General features: G+C 38.5%; 1 protein-coding gene across 4 annotated transcripts in view; it reads left to right on the forward strand.

Moving 5' to 3' along the window:
• Nucleotides 1–15551, forward strand: part of EBF1 (EBF transcription factor 1) — a 266955-nt gene that overhangs the window by 169051 nt on the left and 82353 nt on the right. For 3 of the 4 annotated variants that reach the window (XM_030458957.1, XM_030458960.1, XM_030458958.1), the window contains exons 7-8: nt 906–987; nt 8864–9005. In XM_030458957.1, coding sequence (XP_030314817.1) covers nt 906–987; nt 8864–9005 — 224 coding nt within the window. The remainder of the gene's footprint in view (nt 1–905; nt 988–8863; nt 9006–15551) is intronic. The other variant, XM_030458959.1, reaches the window with a different exon arrangement.

Genomic DNA, 15551 nt, shown 5'->3' on the forward strand with positions numbered 1-15551 from the left:
TCTAGTTGTGCTAGGTTTTAAACTTGCTGTAGGATTAAATTTTGCACAGCTGAGCTTTAGTAGACCTTAGTCTGTAGTTTACTTTGGACGAAAGGTTGATAAACTCTGGATCTCAGGGAGGAAGCCTGGAATCTGAGACCCACCATTATTCATTGACTGTCTTTATGAGTTTACAGTCCACTGGCGCATGAGACTGAAGGAAATATTTTCAGTGAAGTGTTTGCTTTTTTCTTGGGCTTTGTAAAATGCAGTGTCTTTTCTTAGAGATATATGTAAGGGTCATATAGCTACTTCAGTGAACTGTGTATGGTCAGGAAATTGACTGCATTGAAAATATTTAATTTTTCTGTGAAGTCAGTCTTTTAGCCAAGACTTCCCCACTTCTCCTCTCAGGGTTTTGGTTTCCCTCACTAATATTTGAGCATTAATTTTAAACACAAACTGGGTGTGGAAGGGAGATTTCAACTGTATGGAACATTTTCAGTATTTTTGTCTTAAATTAAAATTTGCACAAGAGTGAGCTTGTAAAGCAAAACCCCACTTAGACACGAGGGAATTTTCTTGGCTAGGATTTTTCTGTCCTCTTTTGCTGCACTGAAATATGTGTCCCTTCCTTGCTGCTATGGATGGCTCAGCAGTGACAGAGGGACAGACTGCAAACTTCAATAGCTCTGGCACAGCAGATCTATTAATTTAATGCTTAAATGTTTAGGATGTGCTTACATATTTTGCTGGATTGAGGCCCTTGAAAGCTCAGCTCTCTCTTTGGATGGTCAGTGAGATGGTATGTCTAAATTAGGAATACTAATGTAAATAAGGCTTTGTTGAATGAGATATGCATATGTTACATTGTGCTGGTATGCACTGTTTATAAGACATTAATTTCCATTCCTCTTTCTCTGCAGGTTCTTCTTGAAATTTTTCCTCAAATGTAACCAAAATTGCCTAAAAAATGCAGGAAACCCTCGAGACATGCGTCGATTCCAGGTCAGTTGAACACTCTTCCTCCTTATTAAATCAGCAGCTGTTAGGGGCAGAAGTACTCTGACCCAAACTAATCTAGTAATTCATTGGAACATTCTAAAAACATAAGGTCACAGAATATTGTCTGAGGACTTCTTATCACAGCAGAATTGGCAGGAAGTAGTTGGGTTTTCTGGACAACAAAACCCTTGAAGATAATGTCATCTCCACAGGAAGTGAAAGCATGAAAAGGAAAAATCAAAATGACCTCACTGTTGTTTTATGTTATGGAGCTACCCTGCTATTTGCCTTTATGTAACACTAAGTGAGCTCAATGTTTATTAGAAGGGGCAGAGGAGATTGTGAGACCAATTAATAAAATCAGACTCATGACTACACTTGAGCAGTTATTCTTCAGCAGCGTTAAAGATTCATAAATGTGCATCAAAATGCAGAAATGGGGTGAGGGTCCATCCCAGTAGTCAGCATTTGGAAAAATCTTTCTTGGCATGTTTTGGTCTGGTTCCCTACTGCTTTAGCATGTGGCAGCAAGGTTTGGGAACTGTAGTATCAAGACAGCTTCAGATGGCCAAGGACATTTTTTTAAGCTACACCTATGTCCATGGCTCTTTCTGGGACCAAGTACAGAGCAGTTCTTGGGAAGACAGTCTGCACTTGCTTCCCTCAGTATGTCAGCAGAGTGGTGTGGTGGCAATGCTGAGAAATAGTTGCTCTAACCCCTTTATTCAAGACACAGTCTTTGAATGTGCCAATAATGCTTTACCTGAGTATGTGCTGAATAAAAATATGGGGTAGGGAGTCAAAGAGCCTTCTCTTTTAAAGGGTGGACTGTATATGGCCCAGGGAGAGAACATGATGGAGTCTGTTAGTGGAAATTTGCCTCAGGCTTCTAAGAAATAGGAAATTTGTCCCATAGATGACATGGGTCGCTGGAGAAAGACAAATCCAGAAGAGTACAGTTTTCTGCAGTAGCTCAGAACCTTGCTTTCTTCTTTTCCAGCATTTTTGGGGGTAAATAAAAGTGCTAAATGCTGTGTAAATGCCAATATTATTTATATGTGGAACACATAACTTTTGTTGAACTGCTTAATTGCAGTAATGCTGAAAGGCAGGAAGGTGTTATGTGCCTCTCTGAGCATAGAAGTGCAGAAGTGAGGATATGTGGCCACAGGGATTAAACTAATCAGTATAAGAGGTAGCATTAGCATGGCAGAGCCCTCAGCTTCTCACCCCACTCTCCTCCCTTCATCACATTTCTCCTGTGATTCAAGAGGGCATTATCACTGAAGGAGAAAGTGGAAAAAGGACTCACCAGCACAGGGATTTAGGCCAAGCAGTCACCCCTGGGGCCTGTCAGAGCTTGCTTCACAACATGTACACTCTGCTGGGTTTGCACTTGTACAGGCTCAAGGCTGATTTTCATATGGTAATGTCTTTGCATGTTCTCTCAGAACAGCAATCAGGAGCCTGTGTCGGCAAGTAGGTAGGACATAGGAAAGGTTGTTGATCTCTGGACTTGTAAAGACATTCTGTCATACAAACCCAGCTTCACAGCAGTTGAGCTTCCTGTGTGTAAACAGAGACTGCTTAATTACACAGGTCATGTCAATTAGTGTGACCTTAGCATTTTCAAGAAATTAATCACTTTCAGCCAAGCAAACCACTCATACTATAATACAGGGTGGTATTGAAGCTTGTCCAGGCTTGTTACAATAGCTGCTTTTGTTTCTTTTATTTTCTTTCCCCCTTTTTTTTTTTTTTTTTTTTTTAAATATGTATATAATTTATTTACTTATTTATTATTTTTTTATTTTGAACTTGTTGCTCTTTTAGCAATAGAATTCTAAAATAAAGCCATCAGAGTCCAGGCTTCATTTATGGTGAAAAGGACCAAGCATACATACAGTATCTCAATGATATCATGCACCTAAATGTTTGAGACAATGTTGCATAAGAACAAAGTAAAATCTAGGCCTCTCTGAAGTCAGTGGATTGTTGTCTGTCAGCTACCTTTGAAATATTACTAGTGATTTACAAGTTCTCTAATAGGTATGTCAAAGTTCAGGTTAAAAATGATGATGGTAAAGTATTTCCAGATACTTTTTTAATCGTAGCACACTCTTTTTATATATATAAACACACACATACACAAAGGAATATTCCATTCCTTTAATTGGATTCCCTGTCTGTGCTGGACTGTTAAGCTTAAGTTTAAGATTTTTCTGTCTTTTGGCCATGGTCTCTTATGCATCAGGCTGCAGAAATTGCTGGGAATTATTAGAATGCAGTTCATAGTTTTACTGGGAGAAACAGTGAGGGGCCAAAGACACAATTCTTCCACTATGTAAGGACCAGCCCTGCAGAAGTTTTCTTCTCTTAGTGGTTTTTTGTGGTGGTTTTATTTCTGGTTGGTTGTTTTTTTCCCCTGCAGCAAGGGATTGTCTGATTATCAGATGGTATAAAAGAGGTTAAGATGGCACAGGGAAGATGCAAAGTAGGTGTTGGTGCAAGTGACCTGTGTGTGAAGTGTCATTCAGACTCACAGATAGAAATGAATTAGGAAGTTTTATCCTGAACTTTGCATGCATATTTAGTAGTGTGATAAGCCTAATACAAAAGCATTTGTGGGCCTGGAAGGAAATAATTTCTCTGCATGTCTGAGATGTCCATGAATGTGACAACTGGAGCAGCGTCAAGTGCCAGCAAATTGTGCACTGGAGCAGTGCTGGCCCTGGCTGTGAGAGTTGGGGCTCTGCAGAAGGAGACACTCAAAGAGAAGAAATCAAGTACCATGCAGAGACTTGAGACATTTGAATGTTCAGCTGTGCTGCAGACTCCCTACCTGTCCTTGAGAAAATTATTCCATCTCTGTGTTTCATCATCCCAATCACACAAAGCATTTGGTGATACCATGTGTTGTCATTTTTGTCCAACCTTGCCTTTTTATTGCAGAAATCCCATGGAGCAGATGCTCAGTCTGATTTTGCATTCTTCACCACAATAAGTCACCAGTCTTGGTAGGATGGGTTGTAGTCTGTAAAGATAATAAAACTAAGTAGATAGTAATGTGGGCAAACTCCATCCATATTTTTCAACACTAAAAACTCATTCATACAACTTAACAGTTTTGTATATTATTGTAATTAATGTAATTAATGAAACCCAGGTGCCCCAGTTATCTCGTTATTCTTGGTTTAGCACAACTGCTTGCAAACTCACACGTCAAATTTTAATTTAGAGGAAATTTCAGACTGAGTCACTGCATAAAGTCTCAAACATTCATATAATATTTAAACCTTGAAAGTCACTTAGAAATTGCCACATTGTTTGATTGTTTTACCACAGCCTCTTCCTCAGCCTAGCCTTCTAGTCCACTAATTTGCTTCCATGGGACTCTACCACTCATGTCTAAATTGAAGCTACTTGTGTCTTATTGCAGATGTGCATAAGAGACAGAGGTGGTGCTTCATGAATCCCAGATAATGAATTTGGACAGGAAAGGACCCATCCCCACAAGGGGAGGAAAGAAAAAAAAAAAAAAAAGCTGAAAAACAGCAGGGAGAACTGTGGCCCAGTTCAACAAGGTGATTAAGCATGAGCAAAATTACTGAATTTATTGCACTTAAGTGCTTTAAGTTAAGCACCTTTTTAAGTTTTGTTAAACTGCAACTTATTTTCAGTTACCAGAATAAGGAAGTCAACACATTGTAGGAAGAGGCCACTAAGTGATGATGAAAACAAAGATGTTATTCAAGCCATTTCTGCATAGCTTTCAGAAAAACAACAAGCACCAGAGTTACAGATTTAACACTAATAACACATTTCAAATCTGGAAATCATCTTAATCAGATTTTCTCTGCCTTTGCAGAGAACTGGATGCTGGGGACACTCCAAAACTTTCAGATCCCTCACCATACATCAGAGAAAATTAAAAGCACAAGAAACATGCTATTTTTTAATCAGTTAGAAAAACTTAATGGACTGTGGTTAAAAATGAGGAGTCATGCAATGCTTAATTTTGATATATTAGGTGAGGTACTATAACAAATAAACAGGCCAAGTTCTAAACGTGGATAAATGGCTTGATCTTCAGACTCCTGGTCTCTGAATATTTTTTTCAAACTAAATTCCAGAGTATTCACAAACTCATCTAATGGCAGGCAGAATAATTCACAGAGCTGTGATACATTAATGCAGCTGATAGTGCCAACTTCATTGAAGAAAGTTGTAAACCAATGTGTTTCCTTCATAGCTCTTCTGTCTGCCCTTGTGTTGATACAGGATTTAAATTCAAAATCTGTGAAGAGCTAGAACTCAAATAATTTTTCATGTTTGCCTGTCCCAAATTAAAACTGTGTTTTGTTGACAAAATTTGGAAAGGTTTGAGATTTGGCAGGCCTGGTTGTCCCTGTGCTTACATTAATGTGTCAGCACCTCATTAATCATCTATTAAACTGTAGTGTGCTTTTCCCTCTTGCTATGGTCTGGGTTTTAGGATGCCTCAGTGCCCATTCTACATATACTTTGGCTCTCCCCTCCCCCTAATTTTATGATTTCTCCACAAATTACTTTTAGCCTGTGCTTTAACTTGAACTTATCCCAGTGATCTCAAAATCAAAATGAGGAGAGTGGAGTATTCTCTTTAATTAAAAATGTGAGTGGAACTTGTAAGTATGTAAGTGATCTATAGCAATGCAAGTATGTAACTGTTACACACAATATTCAAGATATATTTTGTTCACTGTTAATAACGAGGGGTATTAATATTTTGTTAGTGTATTGTATGTTCAGTATTCCTGTATTAATGAGATTTTGTATTTAAAGAACTGCAATGAGTAAGCATGTGCTGCTTCTCACAGGTGCACTATGAATAATAATTTTTTTTCAGACAGATATACGAGAGTAACCACTTCCCCTCCTCCACCCACCAATATTTCCTGAGACTGGAAACAGTTTCTCTTGGGGCTTATTGTTGTAGTTTCTTCTGCTGGTAACAGAAGAACCACACCAATGTGGTCTCTTTGTAGTAAATTAACCCTCTGGTCAGGAGGTAGGTAGGAAGACACTGTTAAGTAATGCAAAATATGTTGCATCAGGAGTTTCAGAAAAATGAAGGGAGCAAATTAAATGTAGATATACTAACATAAAACTGTCTTCAATAGGGCTGTTTTCTTGAGTTCTTCTCTAGAGCAGTGCATGCATAGTGACAGCTATTTACTTATATATATGATTTTCACAGGTTTGGGACCTTGCTATTACTGCTCTTGGCCTGCTCTTCTTCTGGAATTATTTTTCTAGAACATTCAAAGTTTGGGTTTCATCACAAGACTGATCAGAAACTTGTGTGTGCCTATATAGTATTAGTATTGGGGAAAGTAATTGTAGACATTGCTATTAATTGTAATAATCTTGATTTTCATATGCATCTAGGCAAACCCATAGTAGAAGATAAGGAACTGGCATAAATTACAGAGCTGTGACAGGCAACGTCAGCTAAAGATTTGGCTCATAATACCAGTTGCAAAGAATTTACAATGGTTGCAAGTGCACAAATAAGATTGCAAACCCTGAGCCATTTACTATAAGATCATATGTTATTGAAAATATCATAAACTTTATTCTATCCCTTAGGAATGCAATGGATAAATTACTTTTGAAATCCCTTTTGGAATTTTATATATAGGGCTTGGGGGTTTTTTCCATTTAGTTTGATTTCAGAAAAATTTACCTACAGTGTTTGGTGCTTTCTTTTTCCCAAATTTCCATCTGTAAGAGCTCTTGAATCATTTATTCTGTATTTTAATATTTTTCTCTTAAAACTCACTCAAAAATCTATTATCTGGAATGCCATTCTGAGGGATGGTTTTTAGGATCCTCTAGATGAAAACAGTTTGCTCTTGTATTCCTCTTTTTAAAGACAAAGACTTCAGGATTAGCAACGGGCAGTTTAACAGTTTTGCTTGCTTCAGATTTTTGAGCATTTTAATCTGTGAGCAGAAATAGGTGGAAAATTTTTGCTTTAAATTTATTTTTTTTTTTCCCCCAAGATCCAGTTCAAATGATGAAATTGAATTGTTGTAAGCCATCCTTTAAGTGTCCCCATTTGACCAACTTTGAGAGGCAGCAGCCTCCTGAGAGAGTTGAAGCAATGTTTGCCAATCCTTGTAAAGCATTTCACCTCTTCAGAGGCTAAAGCCTCTCAAAACCAAGAACAATTAAAGCGAGAGCCTTTCAGAGCAACTGGGGAATTCAGCAAAATAAATCAGAAAGCCTCTGCCATGGCTCTGGAGGCTTGCCTCATTATAAGAGCAGATCTATTAGCCCCCTTGCCATTGTCTTTCATTTCTCAAGTGAGGTGATTCTAATTAAATTAATCTGCATGTCAATCTATCGGTGATCAATCAAAAGGGCTGAGGTCCCCCTTTGCGGCAGTGTGCTTGCGGCTGACAGGGGCTGATAATGGAGGAAGAAATAAACTGTCGAGCAAAGTTAATTAGTCAACATAATAGGTGGATTAAACAGGAGCTGCTGATTGCTGTTTCACATGTCGAACCATGAGGTGGGAGCTGAAACTGCAATTAACAGACAATTATTATATTTGGTTGTAAGAGGTCACATGAATAAACATATCTCTGTGGGTTTCAGTTTTTAATCCCTTTCCCTGTTTAATGTAAGGAGAAGTGTAGGTCATTGCTTCTTATTGTTTTAGTCAAAGTTCTTGAAGGCAATGTGTGCTCCTAGCAAGCTAGCAGCCAGCTAGAGGCCAAGTCTTTGCCTGGCGTAAAACCCTGGGAATGCCATACTTTGTTGGGAAGAGGCTGTGGAAGGGGAAGACTGAATGAAAACCAGGGAGGTTGTGAGGTCAATTGACCCTTCTGAGTGGGTGGACACTCGATGTGATGAGCTCACAGCTCTGCCAGGGACGTGCCCAGTACATTCCCTCCTTTCTTCCATGATGGTTTGTGGCTTGGGTGCCCTAGGCCTGACCAAGGATTTCCCATAGTGCATGCTGACTCTGAAGCTTGAAAGGTCCCTCTGGCCACCTCTAAGCAGTTGGATCTTCTACTCTGTACCCAACATTTAACTGTTTGCCCTCACTGAGTTGGGCTGTCTCGCAGAAAAGACTGCTCAGGGGAGCAGAAGTGTTGGAAATTGCCTACAGGGCAGTGCTTCTGTCTCACTGCCCTCACCTCAAACCAAATCCCAGGTGTTGGCATTGAGATAATTTGAGAAATACAAATAATTCTAATGCTGGATGAATAGGCTTATGTTCTCCAGATCAAAACTCCCACTGTCAAGCATGTATGTGTAAACAAACATGCCTATATGTACTCTCTGAGACAGAGCTCAGGAGAAATTTGGGCAAGTTCAACACCCTGTAGTGACTGCACTGGGGGGAGAGCATCAGAAAAGGGTGGAGGGAGACATGCAACAAATGTCATTGTGACTTCACTAAATTTTTGTTTTCCTTTATTCTGATTCAATTCTCAGTTGCAGTGTCAACAGCTCTATCAATTTTAGCATGGAAACTGAGGGATAATTTATGGTGCAATACAGCTGCTCTTGTATAAAGGAAAAAATGTTTAATAAAGGTCCTCTTGTTAAAATGATATTTAACAGTATGCTGGCTGCCACGGAGCTACAAACTCTTCAGTTTAACTGAACTGCATCAAAAACTTTTGATGCCAAAGACTCATTCATCAATAATATCCCTTGTTAGGTTTGTACAGCATACACACCAGTTATTATGTGAAATAACCACGCAATTTTCTGTGTCTCCGAGCTGTCATTTATTTAACCAACTTTATGACACTCCGTGCTTCTCAAAAAGCATGCATATATACCTAAATTTTCTTCCACTTTGCTCTTGGGCTTTCAGGTTGTGGTGTCTACAACAGTCAATGTTGATGGCCATGTGTTGGCAGTGTCGGACAATATGTTTGTACACAACAATTCCAAGCATGGGCGGAGAGCTCGAAGACTCGATCCCTCGGAAGGTACGCCTTCTTATCTGGAACATGGTAGGCATATCATTTTCATTGGTTGGCATTGCTACTTTAAATGTGGACTTTTTTGGTTTGTGTCTCAGGCTGCTGGTTTCAACTTGTCCTGTAACAGTTCATACCTTTGGGACTGGGTATTTTAAAGGGACTGGCTTCCAGACCAAAGGGGAAATATTTGAAGTAGGTCAGCACTAACTTTAGTAAATTACAATCCAGTAAGCAAACATGGGTGCAGAGTCTGTCCTGTGTGTCAGTGAAATGTGGTGATTTTTTTTTTTTTTTTTTCTGGTTGCATCTGTTCAGCACCTAAAATTGGAGTCTGATCTTTTCCAGATTGCCTTGATTTTTTACTGTGCATCTAAAGAATGTTGCATATTTTCTGAAGTGCTCAGCACCCAAATTTGGGATTGGATTTTTTTTTATCTGCAGAGTGCTGAGCTCTCCAGGAGATCCAGCTGTTACTTCAAATTGCCCTAAATAAAAGCAGAGCCCTTTTTGAAATACATCTGCTTACTCAAGCCATATAGGAATGGTATCTTCTGGATTCAGCTGTGCCAGCTGAGGAAGTTGCTCTTCCCTGCTTATCACAGTTTCCTGTATCTGCTCCCTGTTGCAGGCTACTCTACACCAAGGACATGCCAGCTAATATGGTTGTCTGATTGCTCCCTGGTCTCCTTCACTCCAAAGAAGTTCACTTGAGTCAAACTGTTTAAACAATAACACTTTGCCAATCTACCTTATTTTGCTGAAGTGATTGAAGGAGAAATGGTGCAAGGCAACTTTGCTAGCTTATCTGAAAGGAAAACTTTTCAAAAGGGTGTGATAGGGACATGTGGCTAAAAGCAGCCTGGGGACAGTAATATTTTCCATAAGATCAGCTGGTCCTGGAAGAGAGCATCTGCTGGTGACTGTAGGTGTTTAAAATGAGAGTTCTTGAGTGCAAATGTACTTGCAAAAATCTGGATTTGATTAATGTTTTGTTTTGCTCTTTGTCCTCAAAGTTGATGACTAGTACTGAAAAACAAAACAAAACCGGGGCATTTTGCTCCCTTCTCCCTTTTCGAGCTTGGTAGAATAGCTCTTTGTATTCAAAGGTGTTTGTAATCCTGAATTCAATAGGTGTTTGCTCCCTTTAAGAGGAGTAGTTGAGTGTAGAAGGCACCAGTCCTTTATGCTGGTTTGTTTCACAAATATTAGCCAAAGATCTGGAGAATAGTTAAATGGATTTTCCCAAAAACTTGAAGAAACCAGATAGAATTTTTCTGGGAAAGTGAATGCTCAGAAAAATGTTAACTAGATCTGTTAAAAGAACCTATTAATACTGAGAAATGGACAAATGTGTGAGTTTCAGCTACTCATCGGATTCCTGTGGAAATAGCTTTCTATTCTGTTTATGCTTTCAGGCATCAGTCCTGCAAGCATTTATGCATATATTTAAGATTATGTGCACATATGGTCCTGTTGGTATCAATGAGACTTCTTGTGTCTGTAAAGTTGAGGGTATTGATAAGTGTTTGCAGAATCGGGTCTGTAGTTCACACTTACTAACCTAAAATTCTTAGCTCAGCAGCATTTCTCATTATATAAACATAACTTACATCTGTATTTATTTAGTTCTGACTTTTTATGTAGGCTATGAGCCATTTTCAGTCATAATTCATGTTATAGATTTTTTTTCATCCTGCCAACAACCTAACTTAATAAACAAACCACTGTCATAATTTTTGCTTATTTTTTTAAAAGAATGTGTGAATTCTGTCTTTATTAATTAGCAGAAGGCAGAACGTTACAAAAGGAAACTTCTCTGTGTTAAATTTTGTAATGTTTTGTTACTGTGCTAAAATTGAAATTCAACATCTGCAAAGTATTTCCATGTGTACATTTTGTGGGAAAGGTGATTTTTCTAATGTACTTCCTCAGGCATTTCTCAAGCAACCTCATAAAGCAACTGCTAGCAATATGGACCTCCACTACAAAATTGCACTCTTCCCAAAGTTTTGGGAAATCTAATCTAAATCTTTCTAATCTAAATCCTTAAATCCATCTCTCCAGGAATTCTGTGCACATTTGAATCCAAGAGACAGAGAAAATATAATTAAAAGAAAAAAAAATCCTCTAACTGTTTTAAATGTTGTTATTAGGTGTCTAAAGCACTTAACCGGATGAAAAGAACAGGAAAAGTCTCAGTTTGGCTTAATGATACTGAAATTTGGGCAGCTACCATGAACCTTAGACCCCTTGGAATGGGTGACAGATTCCCTGCACTAATTTTAATTTTTACTTTCCATTTGTTTCCCAAATATATTATTTTTCTTCAGTTTTTAGATTTCTTTATCTTGGATAATATCTTTAAGTATAGTAGAGACACTCTGCTTTTCCTCCCTTCAGCCTTTTTGCCTCCATCTGGGGGAGGGCAGATTCACCTGGATGGTATCTGGTAATGGTGAAATGGGAAGCTGATGTGGTCATGACTTATTTGTCTCTGGTTTATTGCTCTGAGCAACTTCTGATCATGGTTTTTTAAATGCTGGGATCTAACTGTAATATGCCAATGAGAAAATGTGTTCTGTGTACTTTCCTAGATGTTTAACATTAACAAAAATAACCCCATTGCAATAGAAATGAATGGCTGAATGTATGAAGACTGGGGAAGGTGGAGGGGGGATGGAGCAAGAAGGTTTGCTGGTTGCCTAATTTAGTTAGACAATATCCAGTTTATTTTTCCTTACCAAGCTGTGTTAGGGCTTGCTGCTCTTAAACATGGAGTTGCAGTTTATGTGACACCTAAAAGACTTTGGGTGCCAAAAGCTGGAGAGAAATCTTTACTTCCCAAGCCACTCAGGAGCCTGGTGTCTCCACATTCAGGTTTCACCATCTCATTAGCAGTTAGCTTGGATTATTTTTGGGACATCGAACACATCTTTATTTATATATTGCTTGACAGACAGTGAAATGAAAGTTCCTTTTTGTAGCTTGTCTCTCTGAATATAACTAGGAACTTAGCTCATGGTTTCATATCCACACACAGTCCTCCTTGAAACCAGTGGGTTAAGAAATTTGTATTTTAAATAAGTATATCTACCTTTCAAAAGTAATAGCTGGCAGAGGCAAATAATTTCATACATCTCTGTGTGGAATAAATAGGGTAAGCCACAGTAATCTGTGGCTTTCAATAATTATCACTTTTTCATTTGCAAATAGAGGGATTTTCATTTTATATTTATGGTAAACCAGAAAGCTGGTGTGGCTGACCTTTGTAAATTGTACATATATAGCAAGATGTAAAGTGGAGATCCTATGGGCCCCAATAAGTAGACTATATTTCAGCTTGTAGTTCATCCTACGGTGTCAATTTTAAAAGCAAAATCTTTCCAATGCAATTTAAATGACTAGCTTATGGAAGAGGGGAATTCTGACAGGCTTTGCAACAACCCTTTTCAAATTTACCAGCATAAAGTCCACTGCTGCAGATGTCTGCAAAATTTCCAATAAATACTCTGATATGGCTGCAAAGTATATTTTTTTCTTTGCCTAAAACCATAGAAGGCCTCACCAGAATGTAAAGCCAACTGCAGCATCAGTTTCTCTGTTATTTTTCCCTACAGGCAGAATTCAGTGCCCTCAAAAAATGATAGTCCCTTAGACCCCGTCAGTTTGCATGCTCTAACACTTTATTATCTAATGATCTAATATGTAACAAGGCAAAGAGGGGGTGCTTATCACCCTGACAGGATGCCTAAGAGAAGTGACTAAATTACTTTATGTACCATTAGTGCTATCTGCCACGGTGAACTCACTGTAAGCATTTATGCAAATATTCCTGAATACATTCAAGTGGCCTTTTCAGGAAGACAACTGACAAGCAGCTTAAATGCTTGGGTTTTTAAAGGGACAGTTTTGTTTCTTTTTCTTTTCCTTGCCTCCTCCTCCATAGGAAAGCACTGAAGATTTAGATGACTGTGAAGTTTGCTGCTGATTTCATTCTGAGTCAGCTCAATGGCAGCAATAGAGGAAAGATGAGGGGTAGGAACAGGGGCATGTCTGCCTAAGTTGTGATGTCAGAATTTGCAGATGGAAGCAGGAACAACTGTGGGTTCTAAAGCAATGTCCTGCTGTTATTTTAGTATGAAATATATCTAAATCTTTGTGTGCATCTGAAATAGGTTGTTATATAACAAAACCATTCGTAGTGTCTGCCTTATACTGTCTCCAGGACTGATTATTCAGTCCCTCTGTTATGGTATGTGAGACAGTCAAGCTTTTACTGTTGTTTCAGTTCCTAATAACAATGAGTGTTTTGTGATAGTAATGAGTGATTTGAAATAAATAATCTTTAAGGTCCCTTCCAATCTTAACTGTTCTATGTCTTAATGGTTCAGACCATTTGATATCTGCAGGTGCAAAACTTCCTGCAATAATTGGAGCAGTTTCTGTGCCTCAGGTGGCTATGTCAGGCAGATCCTTTAATCAGCAGTGGGGCATTTAAAGAGCTTTCCTTGCTAATCTTGCCCATTCTGGGCAATCTGAGAGGCAACAGTCACCATAGAAGGCACATGCACAGATTTCCCACTAAATCTTCAGTTTTGAATGTGAAAATTATTGCTAGACTTTGTCTTAGTTGATTAGATATTTTCCTATTTATCTTAATTAAAAAAGGAAAGTTTTTCCCCACCTTATAGTCTTATTTTGAGAGGATAATCTTTAACATAAAGCTTTTTGCCCAGGTGCCTTTTAAGTTTTGTGATATCTTGTCTGACTGTATCAGTGACTGTATACTTTGAATTTAGCTGCAAGCACTCAGCACACCAATTAATGATTCCTGAAAGATGCTCAGAAACCTCGGTTAGTGACCTGGTTCTTGTGCTGTAAGTGGTTCATTAACCACTACATTTTTGGAAGTGTGGAGAGTCCTGAAGAGGATGCCCCTATCAGCTCCATTTTAACCATTTCAACCCTAGCTCCCTTGGTGTTGCATGTGTCCATGCTAGTGAATGAAGTTGTTAAATACAAAACCAAATACTGACTGAAATGAAAACTGTTAGCAAGTTGAAAAAGGTAGCTCTTAAAACCTGATGTGTTTTACCCTTATGTGATGTATGTTCAGGTTGTTAGTCAAAGTTTGGGGCTACTGCATTTTAAAAATGCCTGGATTTAAATAGAAAAATATTTTACTTGTTTCACCTGTGGGTGGAAGCACCTGCTGTATCTCAGTGCTTCACATAAGAATGGTTTCATGATTATGTGAAAAATATAAATTCACAAGCTTTTTCTCCACCATATCATTCCAGATAGAGAAATGCAGTGGGCTTGATTTATTATTTAGAAGGGAAATATTAAAAAAAAAAAATTAGGATTCTACCACTCTACTTGAGGGGATCTTGTATGATATTCTGAGTTATTCCTGCTTTCTCATTTATTTTCTATGAGAGAAGAATACCTAGAGTTGTTGGACATCTCTATGCATACACAAGGGAAAGCAATGTGACTTTCAGAACATTGCACAACATGGATAGTAATAACAGTAAGTGAGCCTTGATATACTGAAGGATTGCAAAACTTCAAGCTGGAAATAATTTTCTTTACTTTTGCCAAGTTGTCTTTTTCATATCAGTTCCTTCATAAATGCAGTGACTCATAAATGCAGGCAATTTTTTACATAATGGTTTGTTATGTGTTCTCAGAGTTTGACCTCACCAAGTGTGTGATATTAACCTTTTCCCCGCCCTGTGGACTTGCTGTCTGTTTCTAATATAAGTGAGCACACTAGGATTGGATTAGTCCAGTTGTGTGTACTCAGATGGAGCTGTAGCATTTGTCCTTCTGAAGAGACAAAATATGGCCAGAAAGTGAAGTGCTTCACTTCAGAGACTTTGTAGATAAAGATCTCAGCAAATTTTTAACTCTAGGGACCACTGAAGTGACAGGTTCTCTGCAGGCTGCAAACGTTGTCAGGACATGGTATCTTTCTAAAAAGTATTTGGCAGGTCAGGGAGAGGTTGAGAGGTTGAGTAATTTCTCACCTTGGAATTGCTGGGTGAGGTTCTCTGAAGGACATTAGGCAGGATGTCAGGTTGTTTGAAATGGTCCCTTCAGGATTAAAATCTTGGGATCCAGCATGTTAGCAAACCACAGCAGAACTCAGATTTGTACAGTTCCACGTTAGGCACCCAAATCTATGTTAATTAAATTATGGACCTCTGAATTATGCTGATGTCTTTTTTTTTTTTTTTTTTAAGCTCCATCAGAGCAAAGTAGCTGTCTGCAGGCCCAGCCCCTGCTTCGTCTTTGGATATTACTGAGAATTTCACAAGAACAGGATAGGTGGGTAGGTGGAGCTGCCCTTCTCACAGCTTATCACACCAAACAGAGAGCAAAAAATCTGTTTCTATTTGTCTGGATCATAAATCAGCCATTGTGAAGAGCTAGGATATCTGCCCGTGCAGCAATTTTAATTGTACAAAATTTATTTTTAATTTGAAGTTAAATGAAAACAAGATTTAATTTTCTAGGAGGTGAATTTTAATTGTTGACTTGGGCTATGAGATCCCAGAATTTCAGTTCTGC

The sequence above is a fragment of the Calypte anna genome, chromosome 13, assembly GCF_003957555.1.
Source record: "Calypte anna isolate BGI_N300 chromosome 13, bCalAnn1_v1.p, whole genome shotgun sequence".
In the NCBI taxonomy this organism is placed as follows: domain Eukaryota; kingdom Metazoa; phylum Chordata; class Aves; order Apodiformes; family Trochilidae; genus Calypte; species Calypte anna.